Source organism: Macrotis lagotis, chromosome 6 (genome assembly GCF_037893015.1).
Source record: "Macrotis lagotis isolate mMagLag1 chromosome 6, bilby.v1.9.chrom.fasta, whole genome shotgun sequence".
In the NCBI taxonomy this organism is placed as follows: domain Eukaryota; kingdom Metazoa; phylum Chordata; class Mammalia; order Peramelemorphia; family Peramelidae; genus Macrotis; species Macrotis lagotis.
The window spans coordinates 10,413,987-10,441,331 of NC_133663.1; the positions used below are offsets into that span (position 1 = coordinate 10,413,987).

The window sequence follows — 27,345 nt, forward strand, 5'->3', positions numbered from 1 at the left end:
GGGGGGAGCCCTGAGCTTCGGGCTAGGCTGGGGGGGCGGGTGAGGAAGCGGAGGGGGGAGGAGCCTGGGGGAGGGGAGCCGGGGCCGGGCCTCGGGCCTTGCCTCTCCCCCGCGCTAAGTCTCCTGGGACTTGGAGTCCCCTTCGCCCTCGGGCCCGCGCAGCGCCTCCGAGACTCTCCTCGAGGAGACTACAAAGCCCGGCGAGCCCCGCGGCCGCCGCCGCCCGAGGCCCGGCCCCGAGGCTCCGCCCGCTTCCGCCCCAGGGCCCGCCGGGAGATGGAGTCCGCAGGCGCCTCAGGGACCGGGCTCGCGGGGCGGGACCACGACTCCCGAAAGGCAGCGGGCGCCCCGCGCCTGCGCAGCCGCGCCCCCCGCCCCGCGCCTGCGCAGCGGCGCCCCCGCCCCGCGCCCCACCCCCCCTCCGCCGCCCTGGCTTTCTCTCGCTCCAGCGGCCGCGGGAGCCGGGGCCGGGCCGGGCCGGGGCGGGCACCGCGGGCCGGGCACCGCGGACCGGGCACGGCGCACCGGGCACCGGGGCCTCCATGGGGGCCCCCGGAGGCGGGGCGCGCTGAGGCCTGGGACCCCCGGGGGCGCCTCGGCGCAGGTACGGGAGGGGGAGGGCAGGGGGCCCCGGGAGTGGACGTTGGCGCGGGGGGGAGGGGCCGAGGGAGGAGGCGGCGCCCCCAGACCCCCAAGTCGGGAGGGGGCGCGACTCGGCCAAGGTCACCCCGGGGGTCCGCGCCCCTCCCCCACACCCCTCCCCCCGGCAGGTGAGGAGTCGCAGTCCGCCCGAGGCCGGCCATGGCGCACCTGAGGGACTTCGCGAACCAGGTAAGGCCCCCCCCGCGGCGCCCCCCCCGAGGACCCCCCCAGGACCCCCCCGCGGACCCCCGAGCCCCCCGCGGCGCCCGGTGCCCGCCGGGCAGGGGGCACGCTGCCGCAGCTGCACGGCGCCTCCCGGGGGCGCCCGCTCCGCGGGCACCGGCGGGGTTGCCAGCCGCGCCGGAGGGCGGGCCGAGGCCTTGTGGGCCCCAGGGCGGGGGGCCCGGACCCCCGGGGAGCCAAGCTGGCCCCTGGGGCAGCCGCGGTTCTGGGCACGGCTGCCAGGGAGCCGGGCCCCTCCTTGCCGGCGACCCCAGGCGTTTAGGAAGAGCGGGAAGCCCGGAGGGTCCTCAGTGCGGGCACGGCTGGAATCCGGCAGGGATGACCCGATGGGGCTGGGGCCCTGGGCAGCGCCCGCCTCCCCGCAAGATGGCATCTGTGGACTTGGAGCATCCCCCGGACATCCTCGCCCGTCACGTCAGCCCCTCTGTACCCCAGGGCTTCCGCAAGGGGCACGACTTCTCCAGGCCTCGCCTGCTCCCTGGCTCAGCCTGCTCCCCCAGGGTTCCCTTACAGGCGCCCTGCTGCCAGGCCCCTAGCCCGGGGTCATGAACGGAGCCTGTCGTTATCCAAGGTCATGCCAAGGCGCCCCCCCTCAGCTGTGAGCTTGTGGGTGCTGAACTAATGTTGCGGCTCAGTTTTAGCATGCACTAATGTTTCTCCAGGTTCCATATTCACCCCTTTTCCATCCACCCATTAAGGAGGCCAGAAAAACAAAGCCCACTCCCACGTTTCATAGTCACACAAAACAAATTCCTAAGTGAGCCATGTTAAGGCAGAAGAAGAGGGAAAGAGAGAGACAGAAGGAAGAAACAAAGAAGGGGGGAAGGAAAGCAAGAGAGAAGAAAGGGAAGCTCCACAAGAGCTGCTCTCGGTGGTTTTACACTTGAGGGTCTTTTCCTTTGACCTCTTTGGGGTCCGCCCTCGCAGCAGGCTAGCTGTGTCCATGGGTATGTACGGTTTACTATCCGGGCAGGTCTCTGCGCAGTCAGCTGCCAATGTGTTATGGGCCTTCTGTACCAGGACCCTTCCTATTTTCTCCTCACCTGGCCATCTCCAGGGGCAGCAGCCACAGCCCGAGAACTGTCCACAGGCTGATTTTCTTGTGCACCAGCCTGGTAGCTTCAGGGGGTGGGGAGCCTTCAGAGAAGGGGGCTTGGATCCCTGTGCCTCCATTTTCACCCCTGAAGCTTCAAGATGGGAAAGCTGCCTTGGCAGATGCCTGTGGCCAAGAGTCTTCATGGGTCTGTGCTGATGAGAATTAGAGACTATTTCAAGGCAAGTTGAGGGGCCAGTATCCAGTGAAAAAACTGGTTCTCATGGTAGTTGTGCTGCTGGGGGTGTTTGTACACCAGAGCCCCCCCCCCCCCCCCCCCCAGGGAACTTGACCTGAAAGACTTGGCATCCTCAAGCCAGGTCTGCTAGCCAGGAGCTGCCACCTGAGTCCAAATCGAAGTGGTCCTGGGCCAGTCCCTCACACTGTGCTTTAAAATGGGCATAAAACCAGCCCCTCCTTCCCAGGGCGGTTGTGAGGATTGAAGGAGGGAAATGCCTATGCCTGGCCCCAGGCTTGGCCCTTGACGCTCTTCTCCACCCCTGCCCTTCCTCCAACCCAGTCTCCACACTCTGCCTCCTCCATCCCTGACTGTGCAGTAAGAAGTGCGCTGTCATGTGTTCTCCCATCCGTCCTTTTGTCTCTTGGTCTTTTTTCCACTGGCCTCCCATCAGGACTCCAGAGGGCAGCCTCCTTCAGACTCAGTTAGGGATGGGGGGGTGTCCTTGGGCTGGCGCCCCAACACAGCTCTTGGCAAAAGTGTTAGTGGTAACCCGAGGCCAGAAGGGAACAGGCAGCTGCTGGGCTTCTCCAGAGGGGGGAGGCTTGGGGACCCAAGGTTAAAGCCAGCAAGAGCCAGAGAGGCTGATCGCAGGACAGAGACTGGTCATCTTTCTTTGCACTCCCGGGGTCCCCAGACACCCTGGGGGGCTTTCCTTCTTTGTGCTGAGCCTCTGGTTGTCCACATAGGAGTCCAGCCATCCTCAGGCTGCATCCCCACACACAACCCTGAGCAGGGGAGGACCCACCAGAGAACAAGCCCCCAGCTTCTGGAGGGAGAGTCAGGCAGGCCTGCAAGGGGACAGAGAGGTAGTGGGGATGAGAAGAGGCCCCCTTCTTCCGCTGATGGGAAGACAGCCCTTCTCTGCCTTAATTGGGAATCCTCAGGGCTCTGGTCAGGAGCCTTCCTCACCCAAGCCTTTGCTGGCTGCCCATTGCTACAGCCTAGGTCCCAGCCTCGTCTCTTTATGTACTTCATGCTGCATTACTCCTCATCTGCCTTCTCTTACCTCCATATCCTCTTCCACCTCCCACTCATGTTACCTCTCCCACCCAGACCCTGCTGGCAGCCCCCAATCTCTCTCCTGGACAAAGAGCTGGAAATGCTCTTAGATAGAGAGACAAGGGGCCAGGCTGATCCTGAGGAGTGTCCCACCTCCCCTTTGCCTCCCATGGTGGCCAGTTTCTCACCCACCCCGTTCTGCAGGGTGGAAGGCATCAAGGGTCAAGGGTGAGTCCCGCTAATCCAACCTCATTTTAGAGAAGAACACATTCTTGTAGGTGAATGGACAGGAGCTCAGAGGAAGGGGCTGAGCTCAGTGGGGGTGGCTTGGACCTCAGTTTCCTCATCTCTCTCCCAGGGCAGTGGTAAGGAGCCTGGCTATCTTCCCTCCCTGTCAGGGTCCCCTCACTGATGCTTCTTCAGTGGGGGGTGGGGGGGCCAGGTGAGAGATGGGCTTGCCTCTCTTTGCAGCACTCACGGGTGGACCCCGAGGAGCTCTTCACCAAGCTCGAGAGGATCGGGAAGGGCTCCTTTGGGGAGGTGTACAAGGGCATCGACAACCGCACCAAGGAGGTGGTGGCCATCAAGATCATCGACCTAGAAGAGGCCGAGGACGAGATCGAGGACATCCAGCAGGAGATCACTGTCCTCAGCCAGTGCGACAGTCCCTACATCACCCGCTATTATGGCTCCTACCTGAAGGTGAGCTGGCATAAATGACCCTGATCCCATCCTCTTGGGAAATGAAGGCAGGACTGAGGGAGGGGGCTCCACAGATCACAGGGTCATTCACAGGGGTCAGGAAAGAGAGTCCATAGTCAACCCCCCCCATCTTGGGGGGCAAGGGTTGACCCTGGTCATGTACATGCATCATATATCCCCTTCACTGACCATGACACCACCAGCATCCCCTTTAGTTCTGTCAACTATAGGACTTAGCCATGTCTGTGCTGCCTTCCCAGGCCTTCTAACTTCCCTTTAGGGGAGAATGGCTCTGTGGGCCAAGGGTCTTCTCGTCTCCTCTGTTGCACAGCATACCCACGCTGCAGCAGACACTAGACCTAGTATTTCCCTGGACTGACCTTGAGATGTTTCCTGGGTCCACAGGTCTAGAACTTTTTGTAGCTTAACTCCATTCTCTTGGGGCTTTGTGGTGGTTGGCATCCCTTGGGCCATTTTGGCTTTGTGACATCTGTCATTTGTTCAGTTTGGTTTCTCTTAAGCATCAGCTTGGTGTGAAACACAGAGAAGGAGGGATCTAGGAGGCAGAAGACCCTGGTGCTAGGCAGGATCCTCTTCCTGATCCCCTCTAACTCTGGAGGCCAGATTGCTAGGAGAGACCCTGGGGGGCAGGCTTTCAGGTACCCCTTTGTTTATAGTTTTCCCTGAATTCTTTGCAGAGCACCAAGCTGTGGATTATCATGGAGTACTTGGGTGGTGGATCTGCCTTGGACCTGGTAAGAAATGAAGCTGATGATGGGATGAGCACAATGGAGAGCTTTTCCTGGGCCCATTAATGACTTGGGGAAGGGGAGCCTTCACCTTGAGCTGTTGGGAAGCAGGACACGCCCATTGTGGCGCCTGCCCCTCTGAAGTGAAGCCCTGGGATCTGAATGCTTTCAAGGCTTTCACCTAGCACAGTTGCCTCAGGTGAGGACTCTGCCTTCCATTGGACTGAAGGTTCAAGTGGGACCTCTGATCTTGCATTGACTACTGATCAGGTCATTCTCCCAGGCCAGGCCTGTCACTGAGAGAGAGAACAAGGCTCAGGCTTCCAAAGGGTAGCTTGGATTCCTTACTTTTAAACATTTTCTGTTTTTAAAATAAAGGATTATTAAAGTGTTTTATAGTTTTATACCAATGGGAGCAGGAAGACTGTCAGTTTGTGGCCATTTTTCCAAAAGATGTCGACTTGAGGGGCACAGGATCGAGGGGCTGAATTGGGGTCTCCGTGGCCTCTGGTCCAGCACTCTTCTTTTTCACATCTTTTTATTTCTCTGCCTTTTTCCTTCACTCTTAACTAGCACCTGCTGTGTGCTGGAGATACAGAGGCAGTCATGTAAAGAAGCTGTCTACTTGCCTGTAGAGGCTCAAAAAGTGGCCAAGACGGATCAGGCCAAGGCCAGGGACTGCCAATTTTTCCTCCTTAGACATGCCGTCTGGTGTTGGGGAGAGGAAGAAAGTGAATGAAGTGGAGGAGTGGGGTACATCCTGGCAGTGTTCCCCCAGCCACCCGGGGCTCTGAGATGTACGGTGGGGTGTTGTTCTCTTTCTTTCCTCTAGCTGAAGCCGGGGCCTTTGGAGGAGACCTACATTGCCACAATCCTGCGCGAGATCCTCAAGGGTTTGGATTACCTTCATTCTGAAAGGAAGATCCACCGAGACATTAAAGGTTTTTCCCTTGGGGCAGAGGCCGTTACTGTGCTGTTTTTTTTTTTCTGAGAGGAAAGTCTGCCTGTCCTGCAGGACTTAGGAGGCCCCTAGAAGGCAGAAGGACTGGACCCTCATTAGTCCGACTAGGGGGCAGACCCTGGCCAGAGGGCACCATGGGGGCAGGGGGCAGGAGAGGTTTTGACCTCAGAGAGAAAGGAGCCAGTATCCACCCTTGTGGGGAGATTTGACTGGCCTCGTTCTAGAAAACCTCCTGGCTTCTTGATCTCACCTGACCTGAGTACTTCCCCACTTTTCTTTCATTTGCAATAGAGATTGAGGGAGAAGGGACCAGAGCCAGGGCTGCCTTGGCCCCGTACACTCCCTTTGTAGAAACCCCTTGTAGAGAGGACCCCTCCAGAGCCTTCTGTGAGTCCTCGTGGCACTTGGCTCCCACCCAGGGCCTGACAGAGCCAGGGTTGCTGCCTCTGCTGCCAAGAGCGACCTCAGGCTGCCCCCACTAACCCGCTGTGCCAAGTTCCTCCTTTGTAAAGGGGGGCAGTGACCCCGATCCCTGATGAACCTCAGAAAGACGAGATCTTGTTTGCAGAGGTCTTGCTTTTGTCCTCAATCTGCTGACAGGTAGTGATTGAGTTTGGGTGGATGGTGACGTGGGCCTGGGTGCCCCCTTTCAGCAGTTGAATAGTTGAAAAGGGAAGGCTGCTGGGGCATCATTGGGGACCCCCTCCTCATGACTGTGGTGGGTGGACAGGCCTCCCCCTCTGGTCCACAGTAAAGGCAATCTAAAATCATGGTGGGGGTTTGCAACAGCCAGGGTGCTTGCCTCTTGTGAAGTCAGCTTTTATCTCCATCTTGGCTGGAGGAGCTAGAGGGTCTGGAGAGCCTGCTGTCCCCTCCTGCCCCTAAGCAGAGCTTGGGGAGCCTTCGCCCAAGCCCCTTGCTGCCGGACCCACCCTCTCTCTGAGACCTTTATGATTTTGCATGGCTGAAAACACACAGGCAGCCTCCCAGCTCTGATGCTTTGTCTGTCTGCACAGCTGCCAACGTGCTGCTCTCTGAGCAAGGCGATGTGAAGCTGGCTGACTTTGGGGTGGCCGGGCAGCTCACGGACACTCAGATCAAGAGGAACACTTTTGTGGGGACCCCTTTCTGGATGGCACCAGAAGTCATCAAGCAGTCTGCATATGACTTCAAAGTGAGTGGAAGCAGAGTCCTGGGCCATGAGGTGTGGGTGGAGGTCAGGAGCTGCCCTGGTCTGCAGAGCAGACCCCCTTGAGCCTCTCTGCACTCGTGGCTCCAGGAGGGGCCACTGCAGTGACATGTGCTGTCCTTGGGGGTGGTTCTCATTTCAGGCGGATATTTGGTCCCTGGGAATTACAGCCATTGAGCTGGCCAAGGGAGAGCCTCCCAACTCAGACCTTCACCCCATGAGGGTTCTGTTTCTGATCCCCAAAAATAACCCTCCCACCCTGGAGGGACACCACAGCAAGCCCTTCAAGGAGTTTGTGGAAGCTTGTCTCAACAAGGACCCCCGCTTTGTGAGTAGGCACCCCCGAGGCTCCCAGGGGGCTCCAAGGATGCTTTCCATTTTGGCGGGTTTGGGTTTAATGGGGGAACACAGCCCACACTTGAGAACACTCTGGGACAACTGGTGGCCTGGGCCACATGCTAGAGTTGGTTCAGTGCCCCCCGCCCTAAAGGAGCCTCCCCTCCTCTGGTAGAACTAGAAGAACCCATGGGTGGGCCCATGTCTGACCCCTTGTGCCCTGTCCAGAGACCCGCAGCCAGGGAACTGCTCAAGCACAAGTTCATCACTCGCTACACCAAGAAAACCTCCTTCCTCACGGAGCTGATTGACCGCTACAAGCGCTGGAAGTCAGAGGGTCGGGGAGAAGATTCCAGCTCTGAGGATTCTGACATGTATGGAATGGGGGAACCCCGAGGCTTTTGTGGAGGAGGGGGCTGGGCTTCTCCCTTTCAGGGGTCTTTCATTTCAGTTCCTCTCTTGAATCCCTGGATCCTCTTGGGAGTCCAGTTTTCCCTCCTGGACAATAGGAGACTTGAAAAAAGAACAGCTTTGCAGCAGCCAGGACCCAGCCTATAAGCTGCCCTCCATCCCCCGTGGGGTCGGTCTATGGGTCTGAAGTGGGAGGTTTCCACTCGTTCTCCTGCAGCAGGGACCAGGAGTATAAGGCGTCCCTGGATCTGTGGTGATTTGAGGCTCTCTTCCCAGTGATGGCGATGCAGAGGATGGTGACCAGGGCCCCATCTGGACATTCCCCCCAACCATTCGCCCGAGCCCCCACAGTAAACTGCACAAAGGCATGGCCCTGCAGGCCTCCCAGAAGGTCAGACTTTCATAGAAACCCAGATAAATCAAGGTAGAGACTGGGAGGGAGAGAGAAAGAGAGGGGTCCTTGGGAGGAGGAGAAGGTTGAGTTTGACCAGGGCCACATTCCCTCAGCCCATGGTCAGTGAATGCTCCTTCGTGGCTGGCCTCATTACAACCTCTCCCCCCCACCCCATGCCCCAGAGGTTCAGGTTCATGTGTTAGCCCCCTTCCCATCTGATGCCCAGCTATCCTGTCCCTGAGGCTCCTCATTTCCAGGCCTAAGGGGGCCTTACCATTGCTGGCTGCTGTATCCAACACCCCCCACCCCCACCCCACGAGCTTCCAGGCTCTTTTCAGACTATCTGCTGTCATCACTCTAGTGATCATCCCAGCTTTGTGCCAGTTTGCCAGATGAATGCCCATGCTAGCTAAACTGCAGCTCCTTTGGGGCACATGGGTGGCTTGGGGCCTGTCCCTTAGTCACACCCCCAACCCCCTGATCAGGGGGTTGTCTGGGCAACTCAGAGGCTACTCCCTAGCTCACTGTACGTTTCCCTTTGCAGCCAGCAGAGCCCATCAAACGGCAGCCACGGTCCCAGTGCCTCACCACCCTCGTTCGGCCAGTCTTCGGAGAGGTGAGACCCCCGTGCCCATATCTTCTTCCTGGGATGGGGGTGATGGCAGGAAAAACAGCAGCCCTGTCTTTGACTGGAGGCTGCTTATCATCTTGAGTTAGTCACTCTCATTCATCTCTGCTTATCACTTGGCTGCTATTTTCCTTTTCTTGATGGCCCAGAACCTGCTGGTCAGCAGAGAGGGCCTGGGGGAGGGCAGGATGCGGTCCTTTCTCTCAAACCTCAGCCTTGAGCAGGCCTCTGCTGGGTGCCAGCCCCTACAAAATGGTGCAGAGGCAGCTATGAGATGGCTAAGCAGAACCACAGCATCCACTGGCAAAGAGCTTCATGGTGACCAACAGGGATGTCATGAGGGAGCTTGACCTGGGGCTGCCCAGTGATGTGGAGGACATAATGAAGCCCATAGAACATTCATGGGACAAAATCACAGGGGCATGGGACACTGGAGATGATGTTCCACGCTAGTTTTGCAAGGCCACCATCTGTGTAACCGATGGGCAGAAGAAGGCAGGGTAGGCTGGTACTAAGGAAGAAAGCACCAAAGATGGGCAAGCAGAGATTTTAGGAAGAAATTCAGCAGGATGAGGAGGAGTTTAGTATAAATGTAAAACATAAATGTCTGCATACCCATGGAGATTGAAAGATTGTAGAGTAGCAGGAAAAAGCCAGCCCTCCCTAACCTCCCACTTCCCCCAAGTCTAGAAAATGCATGAGACTAAATGTGATCAGGAAGCCAAGGAGAAAAATCTCTGTGCATCCTTTTTCCAGAGCAGATGGGAATAGGTGGGCAGGCTGGACCATGGGGCCGGGGTCTGACCCCAGTTGGGGCCACCTGGCTGCTCCATTCTCTCTAGAGAGCACTTCATACTGCCCGGTCTTGCTTGGGGATGGGTGTCCAGGGTGAGGAGGGGTCCTGGCCTCAGCCTGTGGATTCAGGAAGGAGAAAGTTAAAAAGCAGGCCACGCTGGTTGGTACAGCTCCCAGACTAGGGCGTAAGGTCCACCTTGTAGTCCGAAGTTTGACGAGTCGTCCCTGGAGCAGGACTCTGGACCAAAGAAAAGCTCAGAGGTGCATCAGGCTTCGCAGCCAGTACAGGTACCGCTGCCTGGACCTGGGGTGTAACAGTCACGTCCTAGGGAGCAGAGCAAGCTGGCAGGTTCCCCCACTGGAGCTATTCTGAGATCCTGGAACAACACAACACTTGGACCACGGAGAGGGCAGCAGCCAGAGGCCTTCTGGAGGATGGATTCTTAGGAACCAAATCCAAAGTCAGAAAGTGATGGGAAAGAGGAGCAAAGAATCCTTTAGAAGTTGTTAGGGAGATAGAGATGCTTAGGACACAAAGCAAAGAACTTCAAAAACATCTATAAGAAAAGCCTCAAAGCAAAAATTGGAAAATGCAAAAATGGAAAAAGAACTAAGCTATGAAAGAAAAATTACAAAGGAAATTAACAGTTTGGCTCAAGAGGAAAAAAAGCTTGGCCAAGCGATAAATTATGGAAAATTAGACGGAGTCATTCAGTAGAAGACTCCAAGAGACAGCAAGAATAAAATAGTGAAAAAGAAAATGTAATGGGTCACCAGTTACATTTGTTCAAGTTTAAGTCACTGGATTATCTAAAACCCTGACCAAAAAGAAAGCTTAAACATCCTATTCCAAGAAATCTTAACTGGCCAGATCTCTTCAGCCCTAAAAGGCAAAATAGAAATCCAATCCTACAGTCACTTCCTAAAAGAAACTCCAAACTGGAAACTTTCAGCATTTTAGCCAAAATCTAGTTTCGAAAGAAGCCATAGTAATGATTGCTCATCGTTTAGTAGAATGGGAGAGGAGTTTGACCTGGGATGTTTCAGAAGACACGAGATAAATGCTTCTAGCCAAGAACCTGGCCAACAGCTACACAGTCTGGGGCAGCTAGGTGGCATAGTGGATGGAGCACCTAGTTGTGTGACCTTGGGCAAGTCACTGAACCCCTCCCCAATCAAAAAAACTACATAATCTTCTGGGAGGAAAATATTTAATGAAAGGGAGGACTTCCATGCAATCCTGATGAAAAGTCTGAACTGATAGGTTTTGAAATGCAAACACAGGAGTTGTGAGAAACACAAAAATTTAAATAGGAACTAGTAGTCATCCAGGACTAAACAAGGGTACACTTTATAGGAGGTGCATCCCTTCCGGAATGCTTCTAGAGTACAGAGAGCCTGGGAATGGGGGAGGGAGGGTTGAGGGCTGGTGATGGAAGGTGGGAAAGGAAGATTACAGGAGGACGTGGCCTTCCAAAGATCAGAGGGCACATGGATAAAAGTGAACAGAAGGAAGAGGGCAGTGAGGCACATATAGATTAAGGGTTTGACATTTAGGGGATAAAAATATTAGCTCTTGTGTGGTCAAGGATTGAGAATTGAGTGTCCCTCCTTTGAGGACTGGCTGAGGGGATGGTGGAAGATAAATGATGGAGCCATTTCAGAAGGCTTGTTTGAATTCTACAAAGACAGCGGGGGGACTCCGGGTGAAGGACTCAATAGCCGTAGGAAAAGGTACGGCTCCTATGTGATGGGCTACATGGCACCATGGGCGAGTGTTGTCAACCTCCCGTCAGAAGGCACTACCTCCAGCTCTACTACCGCTGCCTTACCGAATTCTTGCCATGCCCCCACCCCAATTCTGGTGATAAAGAGCCCATTCCTCCTTCCAGTCTTCACTTGCAGCCTTCCTATGGCTCATCATACTTGCTTGCAGGGCCTTTCGGGGTGAGCTCTGGGTTGGGAACCTCATGTTTCAGCATCTCCCATCATCGGTTGAAGCTGCCAAGTCTTGTGTGAGCTGCAGCTTCTTTTTGGAAGCCCACCCCGGGAGGGTCCTGGGATGTGTTCAGGAGCTCCTCCTTGCGTGTCTTTGTCAGAGCATTGAATCTCTCATTTTTTATAGGAAACTTTGGGAAGTCAATAGATCTGCCATTGTGGGCAGGGCCCTTAGTGAAGTGTGTGTGTGACTTGGAGGGAGGTGGCCCTCCAAGGTTCTCTTTCTTGGGGTCTGAGGATGGGCAAGGGGCTGGGGGCAGTGCATGTGCCACCTTCTGTAATGGAGGATGGGGTCTTGCCCAACACACAAGGTACCTGTAACACAGGGCTTAATAAATGCACCTTGACTCACAGCTCAAAGAGAAGCACAAGCAGACTGGAGGGAACGTGGGTGCCATGGAGGAGCTGGAGAATGCTTTCAGCCTGGCTGAGGAGTCTTGCCCCGGCATTTCCGACAGACTGATAGCACATCTGGTGGACCGTGTCCAGAGGTGAGTCGACAGCGATGGATCACAAATGTTTGTGGGCCATTTGGCCCTCCCTGGCCCCCCTTGACGGCTGCTTTCTCCACCACAGGTTCTCCCATAGCAGGAACCACCTGACCTCGGCGCGCTGACTGGCTCGGGGAGGGAGGCCTGTGGTGGGCCTTTTCCCCCCCTTTCTGAGAACTGACCTCATACCCCTGTGCTCCGCCTCTGGGGACCCCACGGCTGGCTCTGGAACCAGTTGGTGGAGAGACATTGTCGTTATTCCCGTTCTAATCAAAGCTCGTGAAAGGCCGGGTGACGCCAGCACCTCCCTGCGGCTGGGCATGGCTCCCCCTTCCAGCCCCCGGTCTCTGATGTTCTGGAGAAAGGTGGGGACTCTTGTCCCAACCCGGGGTTTGCTGCTCTACATTGGTGGCGACAGGAAGGGGGTCGGGGGCAGCCCTGTTCGCTCCCCCGGTTGGGGATGCACAAGTTAGGGAGCCCCCTCCCCCCAGACCTCCTGTGGGGGTGCAGACCTTGTCTTGTTTGTGATGATAGTAGATGCCTTTGTGGTATTTAATCAGACCCCTCGTCTTCTTCCTCTGCACGCCAGAGTCACCCCAAAAGGGGATTTTGGTGGGGTTTTTTTTTTGGTTAAAAAACTAGAACCTTCACTTGTTTCCTTCAGTATTCGAAGATAAAGATTTTGGTTTTCAAAGAGCATTGAAAGGGATCGGCTACTTTCAATAAAGAAATGACCTGAGCCAGGGTGGTGGTCTGCTCTTTGCTCCCCCCAGTGGGTCCCCCGACCTATGCTTGCTAGGACAAGGGGCCCTGCCTGGGAAAGATGAGCAGCTCTGCAGTGAGACGGTGTTTGTTTATTTCTAACTACGCTTACACACGTTCCCTCTCCGTCATCCCAGGCCAATGGATGAAACAAAGTTAGGGCAACGCCAATAAATTAGTCTTCTGTCCTTGGGGCACCATGCTACCACCACGTGAAATCGGCCCTTCCCTCCAGGCTTGGTAAGACGCCCACCCCTGGGCACGCTCCTTCATTCCACATTTTCCAGCTGAGGATGCTGACACGGCGCCCACGTTCCCAGCCCCTTGAGCCTCCCAACATTCTTTCCCTGCATCGACATACATGAACCTCCCACACGCCCACCCGAGTGTCACTTGCTAGTTCCAGGGTGTCCCCAGACTTCTCATGGCCCCCACACCCTAGAATGGGGTGCGCACAGTGACGGAGGTGCAGTCGCAATGGGCAGGAGAGGCCTCGACACCCCTCCCACCCACCACGCCACAGACACCACCCCACCGGGCCCTCGCGGCTGCAGTCACCTTGCCCAGGACCCTCTTCCAGAGCGCAGCCCCTTCTTTTATTAACAATGTCCAGCTCCACCAGCAGAGGGCCAGCGGGCGCTTCCTGTCAGATGGTGTGGATGTCCTGATCCTCGCTGGCCATCACCAGGCTGGTTCTCCCAGGAGAGTTGGTCGCTCTCTTGATCACTTCCATCCACCTGAGAGAGAGATGGAGGGTCCTGGGGACTGGACAGCTGACCGCACAGACACAGATTTTGGGATCTGGGCGATGCCACCAAATGTTCCTTGAGGGACCAGTTGGACACTACTTAGAAAGATGCCTAGGGACAGTGGCTGACACCCTCAGACTGCCCTGACCACACGGGGTAGGGGGGGAAGGGGAGAGGACCCCGAGACCCCCCCCCCCGAGCCAGCTTGGCAGGAGGGGACTTACCTCTCAAATGTGTACTTGCTCTCAGCCCGGAAGAAATAGATGTGAGATTTGAACTGAAGCTTGAAGACAAAATCCTTCTGAAGGTCATCGGCTGGTCCGGGGAGGCTGACCGTGTAGCCCAGTAGGGGAAGACTAGCCAGCGGGTAGTCATCCTGGAAAACAGCCGACAGGAGCTCCCTAGAGCTGGCTCGGGCTGCTCGCTGTCCTGGCCCATGGGGTGGGCACCTCTGGCTGGGGCCCAGGGCGCCTGGCCAGATTCTTGGCGCCCAAGGAATCCGAGGGGCTAATTTCCGCTGCCTGACTGCCTCCCCCCACTGAACATCCTCAAGCAAGGTGGCCCCAGAGGTGAGGTAGCTACCAAGGTTACAGGGCCCAGGGGAGGGAAGTGCCTGTGGGCAGGGGGCCAGGATGGGGCAGAGCCGGGGAGAAGCTCCACTGGACCCGTCTCCCCACCATTGGTACCTGGTGAGTTTTGTAGAAAAACAGGCAGAAATTCGTGAAGACCACCCAGAGCTTCTGCCACCTGCTGTTGTTCTTGAACTTTCTCAGCAGGTATCCTGAGAGCTGGTTCTGGGGGGGGCAGGGCACAAACACCAAGTGAGGCCTCTTGAACTGGCTGGAGCCTGGGGGCCCCACCCCTCCCCGCCAGCCCCTGGGGTGTGAAGGTGAGCCAAGGACAGGTGCCCCCCTTCCTAGGTGCTCGACTCGAGAACAGGCAGGAGGACCCGTCTGGGTCTGGGGTCCCTCATCTCCGGCATCTGGGGCAGGGGACCAGTCCCAGGGGCCATTTTGAATGCCCCCCCACCGCCCAAACAAAAGCGGTCACACGGAGAGAAGACACAAGAAGCTGGACACCAGAGGAAAGTGTGGAAGGTTCTCAAGGGGGGGGAGAAAGCTAAGCCAGCCCCCCCCCCAGGCATCAAGGCCCATCAGAAGCTGGCCACTCGTCCTGCCTGGCACCGTCCGGCCTGCGGATGGCACGCGAGGTGCCCAAGTGGGGGGGCGCCGGCAGGCCTATCTCGCCGGCCGGCCGCGTTTTTACCTGAAGCATGCACAGGTAATCTGTGAAGGAGAGGCTGTGGTTCCGGTACCAGCACACATGGGTCATTGTATTGGCTTTGGGGCCCTGGCCCAGCAAAGAGCGAGGAGGGAGGTCTGGAGAAACAGCAAGAGAGCGGGGTGCTGAGCGGGCCGGAGCGGAGCGGGACCCCGGGGGGGTGGCAGAAGAGGCGCCAGCGACAGTGCGGAGACCCAGTTAGGAGAGAGAGCAGGGGAGAGCGAGGCCCAAGGCGCCTCGGAGCTCGGGGAGCAGGGAGCCCCCCACGCAGACAGGCTCGCGGAATCCAGGCAGGTGGTCGTCGAGCCCAAACCCTTTCCCACCGGGCCCAACATCTGCTCGCTAGTGAGGCTGCTTCAGTTTGGCTCAAGAAATGAAGTCTGGCCCCAATTGCCCCTTCAGGGGCTCCGGGGCCCCCCTCTAAACGGAGGGGCTCTGTGTGCCCATGGCTGGCACAAGCTGACGTGGGGAAGGGGTCTCTGGAGGCCTTCTTGGTTAGAGGAGGGGCCGAGGAGGACCCTTCGAGGTTCTGCCTGGATCGGGGACTGGGGGGCCGTGGCAAGGAGCCCACACGCGGCCCCTGCCCTCCGGCGCCTGGGGCCTCACCCCTTTCCCCCCAGAACACACAGATGAAAGTAGAACACGAGACAGGAGCAGAGAGTCCGCGGGAGTCACGGCAGACAGCAAGGGCGAGGGCAGGCGCCGGCCCCGCGGGTACCTCGACGGCCACACTGTGGTCGGTCATGGAGACGCTGGTATTGCGGTACCAGCACACGTGCATGGTGGCATTGGCCCGGTGGTGGCTCTGCCTGTCCAGGGGGCTAGGGGGGGAGGGAGCATCCTCTTCCGACTCCTGCTCTACAGAGACCTGGCCACAGGGTCCTGGGGGGGGAGAAGGGAGCCACTGAACCCAAGGGAAGGAAGCGAGGCCTTCCGGAAGGGACCGCACAGGACCAGAGCCTCGCCAGGCTCCTGGATGTGCCCGTGGTCGGCAGTCTGGACCAACTCCAACAGGGATGGCGTGGGGGAGGGGAGAGGGTCCCAGCTGTAGGGGCACGTGCCCCCTTCCCCACAGGCCCCAAGCTGGAGCCACTCTTCAGACAGAAAGGGCAGCGACACTTACTGTGGGAGCTGCTGCCTGGCACGGGGGGCCTGTCCCCGGCCTTGGCCGCCTCAATGGCAAGGCTCAGGTCGTCCATCCATTTGCCCATCTCTAGGTGAGTGCTACAACAAAGATACATAATATGGGGCAGCCCGGGGTGCTCCTCAAGTCTCCCTCCCCAAGGGTCCCGAGTCGCCCCCAGGCCCAGCGTCCACTGTGGCCAGGATTCTCTCACTGGGTCCCCCAACAACCTCCCCCATTTTAGAGACTTGGCCAAGGTCACCAGCCACATTTGGACTTGGTCTGCAAATGCCCCTGTGGGCCCCCCTCCACTCTGGGTCCCCCCATTCACTCCACCATTCCCCTGCCCCAGGTCCAGAGCCCACCTGGCAGCCACGATGATGGTCTTGGAGAAGGAGTAGATGGTGAAGCAGTAGGGCATGGACCACTCACTGGTCTCTTCCACCTGGGGGCACAAGTGTGACCTGAGCCTGGCTCCACCCTCCAACCCCTCCCAACTACAAGAGACCTAGGGTGGCTACTTCAGGTCAAGTCTACTCTGCATCTAGGAGGGCAGGGCGGTCAAGGGGCTACTAGCGGCCAAGGCCTCCCCTTTACTCACCGGTGGGTCCAACACTATTAACTGCAAAGCAAGCAGAGGGACAGTGTCATGGTGACACAGGCAGGAGCCCTCCCCCCACCATCTCCATGCCACCCCCCCACCCCGGCCAGCATTCGCTCACCATCATGCCGTGCAGGGGCAGCTGGCCATGGATTTTGAAATGGTTCGTGCCCGTCACTCCTCTGCTTGTATATAGCAGCATGTCTGAGAACTGAGAGACCAGAGACTTGAGTGGGCAGCCCTGTGGCGAGGGAGGCGCTGGCGCTCAGGGCTGCCCAGCAGGACCACAAGCGAGACTCTGGGCAGCCTCAGAGAGTCACTGAGAAGCAGCAGAAGAGGCCAGCACCTGCACTGTCCCTGAAGTCAGGCCCCTAGCGCAGCCCTGCACGGGCACCTCCCCACGGGCTAATTTCTTGGGAATTCCCATTAGGGCCGCTGGCTCCTGGGCCCAAGACCCTCCAAGCCCCCAAGAGGGGCCACTTACCAGGAACAGCATCCGCTGCTGGAAGCCCCTCTTGGTAAGCTTGTACAAACAGCCTTCCCGGATAAACTCCTAAGACATCAGAAACAGGGGGTTGGCCTGGACCCAGGGAAGGTACCCCCAGCTTGGACACCCAAAGGGGGTCAGGGTCACCCCACCCATTTCTGAGGCAGCTCCCAGGGGGCTTCTGCTTGGGATAATTCCAGGAGCAAATGTCTCAATGGGCTTGTTCTAAAAGTGGATCAACGGTTCTGGAAAAGCTCCTGGGATGGGCAGGTGGATCCTGGCTCCGCCACTGACCCTGCTGACAGGCCACCTGGGGAACAGTCTAGGAGCACTGACTTGAACGTGGGGGCAGATGGACAGACTTGGGCTAGAGGAGAACCAGGGGTTGCAGACCAGAGGCTCCTAGTCAGCAGCCCCTGGACAGGTCGCTGCAGCCTTGGGGGGACACCGATGGCAGGACCTGGAATGTTCAGGTGATATATGGGAGGCAGAAATTGCCAGCATCCCCGTGTGACAATGTCAGGACACGGAAGATCCTGCCAGACCCCAAAGCTGGGCCAAACCCTAAAGCAGCCCCATCTGGGTGGGAAACAAAGGAGCTTTCAAGCCTCTGGGATGGGGGATTCCTCTCAAAACATCTGGGGGTCTCAGTAGGTGAGAAATTCAATGAATCACAGTCTGCCCTGGGGTGAAGCTCTGGTCTCATGCCCAAGTGGGCCCAGGAGGGCCCCTTGTCCCGCTGCAGGGAGAGACGGCCTTGTTCGAGCATTGGCAGCACCAGGAGGCAAGATGCCTACCTGGTCCAAGGGCCATGGGTTGCTGTGGGGGGGAAAGTGGGGGGCCCTTCCCTCTCCCAGATGGGAGAGTCAACCCTGTGTCATGTCCAAGCTCAGGCTTCTTACCCCCCAACCCCGAGCTAATCGAGGGGTGGGGGCAGGCGCCCCAAAATAAGGGATCTGTTGAGCCCCCTCCAAAGTCTGCTTCAAGCCAATCAGAAGACCATCTGACTGGGCCCAAGCACATGGCAAACTGATGGGTTTGGGGTCTGCTTTTTTAAATACCCTGATTTGTCTGGAAGGGATGCCCGTCTCTCAAGCACAACGTGGGGCTCTAGAATAATTCAGAAATGCCAACAATGCCAAACCCTGCCTGGGTTTTCCAACCAAATCCACTTGCTGGCTCTGCCAGGGGGCTCCCTGCCTCCAAGGCCAGCCCCCCCCCACCCCGAGGCGCCCCAATCAGGCACTTGCCCTGCCCGGGATGACCAGGTTGTCAATGCCGACCAGGTCATGCTGAAGCTCTGTAAGTTTCTGAAAGTTCTCCAAGCGGAGGAGGCTGCTCTGTAGCTGCGCCGTCATCCCTGAGATCTCATGGAGCGCGCCTGTAGTGAGCAGAAGGAAAGCCCCCCTGGAGTGGGCGGCATAGAGGACATTGGGACTGCACACCCTCCGTCACTGAGTTCTAAACCGTGATTGTCCCAGATTCATTCCAGTCAGTCCTTTTAAAAATTGTTTTTAAATGCAAAAAAAAAAAAAAATACAAGAGACTACAAAGAAAATCAATTATACCGAAAAATTATAAAACTATTTTAAAAAACCCAACAAGTTCATGGACCCAGGCTGAATATCCCTGCTCCCAAAAGGAACAATTAAAGTTCAAACTAGTACCCTGGGTCAAAAATGAAAACTATTTCTGAGAAAACTTTTAGGGAGCACTTGAACTCTCAGTTCCAAAGCCCAGGCAGCCCCTCCAGACCCATGCCTCAAGTATTCCCCATCTAACAGGTACTGCCATCTGCTCCCCTAAAGGACAAGGTTGGTCCCTTGGTCAGATCCTGCCCAGGGGTCTCGGCAGCTCCCTCCCCCAAAATGCTGCCTGAAGACAGGGCCTGTGCCAGTCTAGGGCTCTGGGAAACAGGCTGGGCCTGTGAGGCAAGGGCTGAGAAGCAAGGACCCTGTGACGGTGAGTCTGGGTGCCCACCAACAGCATTCCAACTGCTGGGAATGGTGGGAATCACTTGAACTGAATGCAGCTCATCAGGGTTCTGGAGAGTAGAAGCAGCATGTTTGTGTGCAGAAAGCCCTGGTCTAGGTCTAGGTTAATTTTGTTGTTAATGATTCTCCAGGGATTTTCTAAGTATAAGTTTATATTATCCACAAATTAGAGATATTTTGACCATTCTGTATTTTGAATTTTTTTTCCTGGTCATACTGACATAGCTAGGATTTCTAGAACTGTATGGAATAATGGCGAGAGTGAAAAGCTGTGTTTTGTTTCTATTCTTAAGGAACAAGGTTCTAAGATGTGCTCCATTAAAAATAATTCTGGCTTTGGCATTCAATGATATTTTTTCATATTTCCGAACCACCTATCACTATGCCTTTTGGTGTATTTTTACTTAGATAGATATTAAATATGAATTTTTTGAAGTTTTTCTTCAATCTAGTGATTCCATTAAACAAATAAAACTGGACCAAACAAATGACATTTTAGAGAAATTAGCTTCATTACTTTAGCACTACTTTAATTTCTTTTTTAGGTTTTTTTGCAAGGCAAATGGGGTTAAGTGGCTTGCCCAAGGCCACAAAGCTTGGTAATTACTAAGTGTCTGAGACCAGACTTGAACCCAGGTCCTCCTGACTCCAGGGCTGGTGCTTTATGCACTGCACCACCTAGCCTCCCCTAGCACTACTTTACTTCTTTATTCCAATAGTCATTATAGATATTGGTCTATACTTTTTCCTTCTTTGTGGCAAGGCAATGGGGTCAAGTGAGTTGTCCAAGGGCACACAGGCAATTATTAGGTAGGTGTCTGAGTCCACATTTGAATTTGGGTCCTCCTGACTCCAGGGCAGGGGCTCCACCCCACAGTGCCACCTAGCTGCCCCCTTTCTTTTTCTGTTATCCTTTCTTGATTTGATGATCAATATATTTATGTCATAGAAAGAATTGGATAGGCCTCTTATTTTTATAAGACATAGAAATTATTCATTCTTTAAATGTGTCATAAAATTCATCTGCAAATTCATCTGGAAGTTTGTTGAGTGGCTGCTTCAATTTCCCTGATCTTGGGGTATTTATACTCTCAGTTTTGGTCCCGATAGCCTAGGCAGAGCTGATATCCCTTCTTTTACTATTTCCATTACTGCTAGCATAGAGCCTGTGCATGACATTCCTGATAATTGTCTTTATTTCATCATACTGTGTGTACCGCACATGCCACTGGATGACTTTTTCTTGCACTGTTCCCTAATTTAATGTTCATGCTGTAACTGAGTTTTACATTTCAAAGAGGCTTTCCAGAGCATCTTGTTTCCTGCCTTGAAGATATAGTTTCCTCCTAAGGATGTGAACCTTCGAGGCAGGGCTCAGGGAGCCTCAATGGACCCTTGGTGGTGTTTAATACACACTTTGTCAAGTGCTTGAATGAATTCAGCATCTCATTTCCATGAGCATTCTCTCTCCACCGATGCCCAGCACAAAGCTTCCCTTCTTCAAGGGATGGGAGGCCTTGCTGGCAGGCCCGAGGAACACCATGCCCACTGTGGCCATGTTATAGTGACCCATTCACCCCAGCAGGTGGCCCCTCAAGAATCCCGAGGGTCCCTAAAAGACTGGAAGTTGACAGGGGGAGACCTGGTGATGATTTCCATCAGTGCCAACCTAATTTGCATCTCTGAAGAAGTCCTCACCTTTCCCGAATCTCCAAATCCTGAAGAGATCCCTCCTCTCACCCCAAATTTCCCTGACCCAAGGGCCCCCACGTCCTCCCCAGCCCTCAGTCTATGGGGGCTGATCAGCTGTGGAGAGAAGGGCTGTGCCTTGGGAAGGTGACTAAGGAGGCTTGCTACAAATGAAAGAGCCTCAATTCAGCATTTCCCATCTCCAAATGTGCCAACCCTGCTCTGGCAAGACCACTGTTGGTCTTCCTACATCTGGCAACCTTGGATGTTCCTGCATTTCCAATGAAGATGAAATGAATGGGACTCCTGTCCTGCCCCTGGCTGTGGGGCTGCAGCTTGCACCTGGGATGTCTTCAAACCCAGATGCCAATGCCCTCATCTGAGCTCATGACTGAAGTACTGAGGAAACCTTGGGGGGGGGGGGGCTGAAAACAGCCCCCGAGGACCATCTCCTGCCAGGCCAGCAGTGCCTTAGGCAAGGGGCTCCCTACCCAACCAGTGCTCTCCCCCTAGTGGAGCCCCCATCCCCCCCTGCTCCCAGCTCCCGGCAGGGGCCCCTTGGACTTACTCTTGCAATCCAGATAGTCTGGGTGGCTTGGCAGGTAGTGTTTGCATAGCCTCCCAAGGACCAACTTGTAGTAAATCAACCTCTGAATGGGCTTAAGGAGGAAAGTGTTGAGAGGTAAGTAGCAGACTTTCTGAAGTTCAAACTCCTTGTACACCATCTCCAGCTTCCTGAGGCAGCGGGTGGCCTTCTCCAGCTCTGTAAGGACCTCGTCATGTTTCTGAAGGCATCTGGTAAACTCCTGTGGCATCACAAAGGGGACCATCAGGACCCTCCAAGACAGACCACAAATGCAGAGAGAAGGGAAGGCCACTCATCTGGACTTGGGATGAAAACCCCAACCAAGCTGGACCCCATTGTCATCAAGGTCATCCTTGACCCACAGTACATGGGTCACTTCCTTCAACAAGTGGATAGAGAGGGTTTGACTGCTGGGGATACAGGATAAGGGTGGCAGTCGTCCCCCTGCTTTTCATGATGCATAAAACTTGCCCATGTTTTCATCCTCAGGGGGTTGAGGAGAGCAGGGAGGAGCTGGGGGTGGCATCGGGGAAGGGGGCCAGAGCTCAGGTTCAGGACCTGCTACGTTTCATGCATCAAATCCTATGACCAAGTCACCAGGACTTAGCAGAAGAGAAAAAATTGGACTTTTTGAAAGAAGCCACCAGGAATAGCTAGGGCCAAAGGAGGGAAATCATGCCCTCACAGCCCCTCGAGCTTTTTTTGGGGGGGGGGTCTCCAATCTCTCTAACCTGCCAAGGTGCCCCCCACAAACTGCTCCCTTGAATCCAGCCTCTAATACCAGCAGGTATGAGGGGTCTGCTGGAGTCACTTCTTCTGACCAATAATGACCTTATTCCCATTGCCCTTCAGAATGTGCCCATAACCAAGAGATCAACTGAAAGTGGTTAAAGAGGGACAATGGGAAGGGCTGCCTCCTATGGCCCACCAGCTGCACTACCTTCAGACCATGCATGTTCTTAAGCAGGATGTCACCGATGCGCTGGAAGTTGCAATTCTCAGGGGCACCAGAAGCTCCTTCCCTAACAGGCACAGAGAAGTCAAGTCAGAACAGCCCCATACAAGGGGGCTGTGAGTGGGCTGAGAAGGTGGCGGCAAGGAGGTGGCTGTCGGGGCTACAGAAGTGTCCACAGGGAGGGCATCTTTGCCCATGAGAACCAAACCACTGCTCAGGACCAGTGGGGAGAACAGGAGAGCATGAGAGAAAATGTTGGTCACCAGAACCAGGATCCACAACATTACACAGAACTCAGCTGTCCACTCCCTTTACAGAATGGAAGCTTCTGGAGGGAGGCCCAACATCATTTCTGTCTCTGCACGCAGCATCCTGCTCAGGGCCGGCCTACCTTCCCATTCAATCCACTAGGTCTGGCCTAGCCCTGTCTCCAGCAGTCTCCACGGCTAGATCTCTTCTTCCCTTTGGATTAGAGCTCTTATTTCACCCATGTAGGAGAACCCGGCTGAGCAAACTCCTGCCAGAATCCAGCCCAGCCAGCCGGCCAGGAGGGGCCAGAGGTGGGCCTTGCTCCCACATCCTTCTGATCAGCTCCTTGGGACAGGAGATGCCCAAAGAGTTTATATCGTCTACAAGAATTTCAATTTCTCTCTCTCAATGCTGGGATTTGTTGGCACAATACAGAAGTGTGACCATTTCTGTGGGTTTCTTTTGTTCCCTGCAACCTTGCTGAAGTTCATTCTAAGTGTACCATCATATCATCTGTGAGGAGGGAGCCCATTGCTTCCTCAGCACCTATTCGACTTTCTTCTATTTCTTTTCTGCTCTGGCTGCTCTTGGAATGAGGATTTCTAGTACAATCCTGAAGAGTGGTGCCAATCACGGCATCCCCACTTCCACCCTGATCTTATTGGGAAGGCTTTTAGCTTATGCCCATTATAGATCATGAAGCTGATTAACCACAACTATCAATAAGGAGCAATAAGGAGATCAATGCTATTGGGGAAGTACTTGATATAAAGGATTCCAATTGAATTTTATAACACAGTGGGGGGGGTGGCTCACTTAGTCTCCTTTCCAAGAGAAGACCAAGTCTCAGAGAGGTCAAGTGACTAGTCTATTGGTTTCCAGCTGGTCAGAGCCAAGAACAGAAATCGAGTCAAGGTCAGCGGAACAACCAGGCAGGCCCCTCTTTTTTTTTTGGCAAGACGATGGAGCTGAGTGACTTGCCCAAGATCACACAGCTAGGTAATTATTAATTGCCTGAGGCCACATTTGAACTCAGGTCCTTCTGACTCCAGGGCCAGTGCTCTATCCACGGTGCCACCGAACAGCCCCAGGCCCATGTCTTTTCAACTTGACCACCCTCACAGCAGAAGAGAGTTGACAGAGGGAGCTGCTCTGGGCAAATCCCACCCAGTTACCAGAGGGCCAGGCGTTCTTCAATCTCCCTCAGGAATCCTCTGTGGAACTCATAGATAGGATCAATGTTGGAGAACAGCAAGGTCATCAGCGTCCCGGGCATGGCTTGCTCCTTGATGACTGCACTGCGGAACCACTGTGGCAGAAGATACCAATGGTCATGCATACAAAAGCTCAAAAATCACGGAGAGACATGCCTGGAGGGGACGACATGAGATGGAGCCACAAAGAAATCCTAGGTCTTACAGTAAGATGGTTTAATCTTATCAATTAAGTTTAATATCAATTAAGTTAAATGTTCATTTTCCAAGATGCTCCTGTATGTGAATTACCTGGTGCTGAGACCTTCTAGAAGACTCTAAGTCTGTGAATATCTGTATTGTGGACAGATGATAAAGTTGGGTTTCATTCACTTTATTTTTTTAATATGGATATTCTTTGAAGTAGCCATGCATAACTTCCCTGAGGATAATAAGTCCTAGCACTCTGGAGGGTTCAGCACAGACAATCAAACATCACCTGCCCGACAAGGACATTCTAGGCATCCGTCTTCCAAATGGACTGTGGACAGGCAATAGCCAACAAGTATACAATTCCCTAGTTTATGCTGCACTTGCAATGAGCAGTTAGATGACCACTGAACAACACTGTCTTTGTGTTTGCCTCCCTCGAGGAACTTCTTAAAAATTATTCAAACTGGCTATAATGATCTATTAAAGCTTGTTAGCTAGTCTGGATTCCTGGGTCAACAGCTGCCAAATGATGTTGTGGAGTGAATGTAAACGTTTCCCAAGGGCAGTACATTCAGTAAATTTTATAGTTAAGTTTTTGAGTGATTTTTGTCCATTTTTTTCTTTCAAGGTTGCTTTTAGACTCTATTACATATGTACAGTGATAAAGGACAAATTACTTAGATTTCATACCACAGTAATGACTTCTAAATCCTTCAAGTATGTTCGTTCAGTAGCGAGAATCTCCTTGGCAATAAAATAGGCTTTATCTGTTGGGGTACACTGAAAGAGACAAGAGGGGAGAGGCAGACCATCAACACAATTTGTGCCTGAACTATACAAAATCTCCCTATTAAAATTTGCTCCCAATGTTTGATTCTAAGTATTTCTTCCAGTGTACTAGATGGCAATGAGAATGAATGGCATGGTTATCTCTAAGGTGGAATGCCCACCAAGATCCTCTTTGTAAAAGGCCCACCACAGCCCTTGGCTCCTCCACTGGCAGATCCTCTGTTCTGTCCTGAATGTGTAGTATATCCCAGGTGCTGGCACGTTCACTTTCTCTCTGTCTCTCTCCCACCCTCCCCTACTCAGGATTTTAGAGTAAAGTTCAGTCTTTCCCCCCAGAACCACTGTCCTTGGACTTGACTGTTGAGGTCTGTCCCCATTCTTAAGTATATAGAAACTTGTTCATTTCCTTTTCTTCCTCTTCCACATAAAAATTAAGGTGAGAAAAAGAATAAATCTGAGCTTTTTTAACCCATCCAATCTCAGTGCTAGCTGTTCACTCTATCTCTTCAGCTCAAATCATCTTTTCTAAATATTTCATTATCTCTTAACTCAGAGAATCTTAAGTCACACAAAATATTCTAATAAGGTCCTGCTTAATGTAATGGGAAAAGGGGAAAAAAAACCATTTTCTACATTCTAAAGGTAATCAATCCATTTAAGCAGGAGGCAAATGCTGGTAAGGGAAATGATCCTTTCCTCAGAGAAGTTGAAGAAAATGTTTTCAGTGAATAGCCTAGTCACTTCCCCAACATCTAAACAACTGATTAGCACCTAGGCATGATTTGTTAGAGTAAATAATTTAATAAATGATTGTTGAATGGCTGATTTTATCTTCTCCATTCTCTGAAGCCATCTTCTCTCCAGCCCTATTTGTCACAAGTCCTTCTCCACCCCAACCCACAGGGCAGAGGCATGAAAATGAGAACACAGCTCTGGAAAAACTTTCTGTGGTTTGGCCAAAAAAATCAATTAATTCCACCAAGGTTCTAATGGAACTCATATTAGGGCAAATAATGATGATCAGCCTGCTCTTTTTCAAAGCCTATTATCCACTACAAAATTGAAACAGGCCCCAAAGGAGAAGAGAGCCCGGAGCAGGATGCCTGTTCTGTCGTGGCCCAGTGACCATGTCCTTCATTGTTTGCAATGGCACTCAAGCAAGTTAACAATTAAAGTCAGAGTTCCAAACTCCGGACATCTCAAAGTGATTCAAAGATTAGCTATCAACAAGTACCTTAACACAGGATATGTTACAAAGGGTCTTTGTGGCAATTTAATGGGTACTGCTATCAATTGAGCTCTGATGGGCCCCAAGAGAAACAAGGAAACTCTCCTTAAAGAGCTTCCTTCATTCACTTTTATGGATGAACAGAATGGACATGTTTCCCCATCCTTATCTTGGTCCTCTTCATAATGGCATGTATTAGTTGTCCTTGAGACTGTATTCAAATAAGTTTTATTTAATCAGGAACTGTTCAGACACCTTCCTCTGTTCTATTACTTGTTCTTTCATTAAATTATAATTCCATTCAAATAATCTTATCTACTGTCGAGTCCCAGTTCTGGATTCCCTCAATCTTCTCCAGGTGAGTGTTGGAGAGGCGGGAGACAAGGATGACAAAGGAGACAAGTTTCTCCCTCAAGATCTCCAAGTGCTCCATTGATTCACCAGAATAAGTGCTTAAATATCCTTCCCAGACCCTAATCCACTCCCACTCCCGTGGCACTTAGCACAACAAGTTCTGATGCTCAAAGGCACCAGGTGATGATAATTTACAATGCTCCCATACACAACGGTTCCCAACAATCTACCAGTTTCATTCTCCCTCAAAAACTTATACTCTACATAATAATTTCTGTTATCTTTCTAGATCATTTGATGTCCAGAGACTCCATTTCTAATATTTCTAAATCATATTAGTTATCATTTCCTGCTCATTTCTGCACTCTTATAGCCTCACTACCACTGGCCACTAAATTATTCACCTTAAAAGTGCAGTCTATCTTTAACCTCCAATTCTGTCTTATTTTATTCTTAGAATGTTTATTTCGGTCCTAAATGCTGTGTCTTCTTTTCTATCACTGTGAAGATGATGACCATTAACTATCATGTTTTACATGACTCTTGGAGGGCTAACATTGTCTATCTTGCAAAATTTATCAATTCTTGAAGTAGTTTTCCAACTATGAGACCTATTTTTAAACTTTCAATCAAATCAAACAATAATGTTCTGCTTTATTATTTGCACTTTGTTAAAAATGGGCACATATGTTACTTGTCGTCTGTGTAACTGAAAGGTGACATAAAACCTTAATCCAAGGATCAAGACCAATGACGGCTGCCTCTCACCAACACACTGGCTTTTACTGCTGGCCTTGAGGCCCCTCAACTGGGATCACCTGAGAGCCTGGCTTCACAAAGAAATCCTTGGGGAACTAAGGTTCTTGGGAGGGGGCTTCAGGCCTTGTCTTAGGCCAGCTCCTCCAAACGTTCCAAGGTGTTCCACCCAGGGGGGAGGGAGCCCTGCAGGCAACACACTTCAGTGTCTTTAGGAGAACTAGCTAAGCTAGGAGAGAGTCAGTCTGAAGCATCTAAAAAAATCAGACCCTGCAGCAAGGAAAATCATTTTTTTCATGCTCAGAAAGTCAGACTTCTCTGTCCCAAGAGCAGGAAGCAGCCCCAGGATATGAAGCGCTCCCCGGCCTCACCACTTGCCACTTTCTAAGGTCACTGACAGAGCCAGGGTCTGCAGCTGCCAGAGCAGAGGGATTCACAGGCTACAAGGGAGAGTCAGAAATGTT

General features: G+C 53.5%; 2 protein-coding genes and 1 long non-coding RNA gene across 8 annotated transcripts in view; 2 read left to right on the plus strand and 1 right to left on the minus strand.

The window, feature by feature from the left end:
• The first annotated feature begins 515 nt into the window (after window positions 1–515).
• On the plus strand, window positions 516–12,123 carry STK25 (serine/threonine kinase 25). 3 transcript variants are annotated; one of them, XM_074190690.1, is made up of 12 exons: window positions 516–604; window positions 771–831; window positions 3,690–3,920; window positions 4,619–4,675; window positions 5,502–5,610; window positions 6,647–6,804; window positions 6,962–7,147; window positions 7,384–7,529; window positions 7,843–7,957; window positions 8,505–8,576; window positions 11,736–11,872; window positions 11,958–12,123. In XM_074190690.1, the coding sequence occupies exons 2-12, from the start codon at window positions 802–804 to the stop codon at window positions 11,995–11,997; spliced, it is 1,281 nt and encodes a 426-aa protein (XP_074046791.1). In that variant the 5' UTR covers window positions 516–604; window positions 771–801; the 3' UTR covers window positions 11,998–12,123. The 3 variants fall into 3 exon arrangements, with proteins under 3 accessions (XP_074046791.1, XP_074046790.1, XP_074046792.1); XM_074190689.1 differs by lacking the exons at window positions 516–604; window positions 771–831 and adding an exon at window positions 1,981–2,160; XM_074190691.1 differs by lacking the exons at window positions 516–604; window positions 771–831 and adding an exon at window positions 3,370–3,446.
• Window positions 12,124–12,139: 16 nt separating this feature from the next.
• The window catches only part of FARP2 (FERM, ARH/RhoGEF and pleckstrin domain protein 2), an 84,876-nt gene continuing 69,670 nt past the window's right edge, over window positions 12,140–27,345 (minus strand). For 2 of the 4 annotated variants that reach the window (XM_074190687.1, XM_074190686.1), the window contains exons 15-28: window positions 24,445–24,534; window positions 23,524–23,657; window positions 22,085–22,166; window positions 21,127–21,364; window positions 18,126–18,256; window positions 16,873–16,941; window positions 16,510–16,599; window positions 16,389–16,409; window positions 16,153–16,232; window positions 15,788–15,888; window positions 15,383–15,546; window positions 14,070–14,177; window positions 13,608–13,759; window positions 12,140–13,371 (exon numbers count right to left, since the gene is read on the minus strand). In XM_074190687.1, the coding sequence (XP_074046788.1) occupies window positions 13,281–13,371; window positions 13,608–13,759; window positions 14,070–14,177; window positions 15,383–15,546; window positions 15,788–15,888; window positions 16,153–16,232; window positions 16,389–16,409; window positions 16,510–16,599; window positions 16,873–16,941; window positions 18,126–18,256; window positions 21,127–21,364; window positions 22,085–22,166; window positions 23,524–23,657; window positions 24,445–24,534 (1,551 nt within the window). In that variant the 3' untranslated portion in view covers window positions 12,140–13,280. Of the gene's footprint in view, window positions 13,372–13,607; window positions 13,760–14,069; window positions 14,178–14,649; window positions 14,763–15,382; window positions 15,547–15,787; window positions 15,889–16,152; window positions 16,233–16,388; window positions 16,410–16,509; window positions 16,600–16,872; window positions 16,942–18,125; window positions 18,257–21,126; window positions 21,365–22,084; window positions 22,167–23,523; window positions 23,658–24,444; window positions 24,535–27,345 lie in introns of those variants that run through there. The other 2 variants (XM_074190688.1, XR_012469291.1) reach the window with 2 other exon arrangements.
• Window positions 15,506–18,417, plus strand: LOC141490612 (uncharacterized). The gene is made up of 2 exons (XR_012469293.1): window positions 15,506–15,881; window positions 16,140–18,417. It is a non-coding gene; the product is annotated as an uncharacterized LOC141490612 (long non-coding RNA).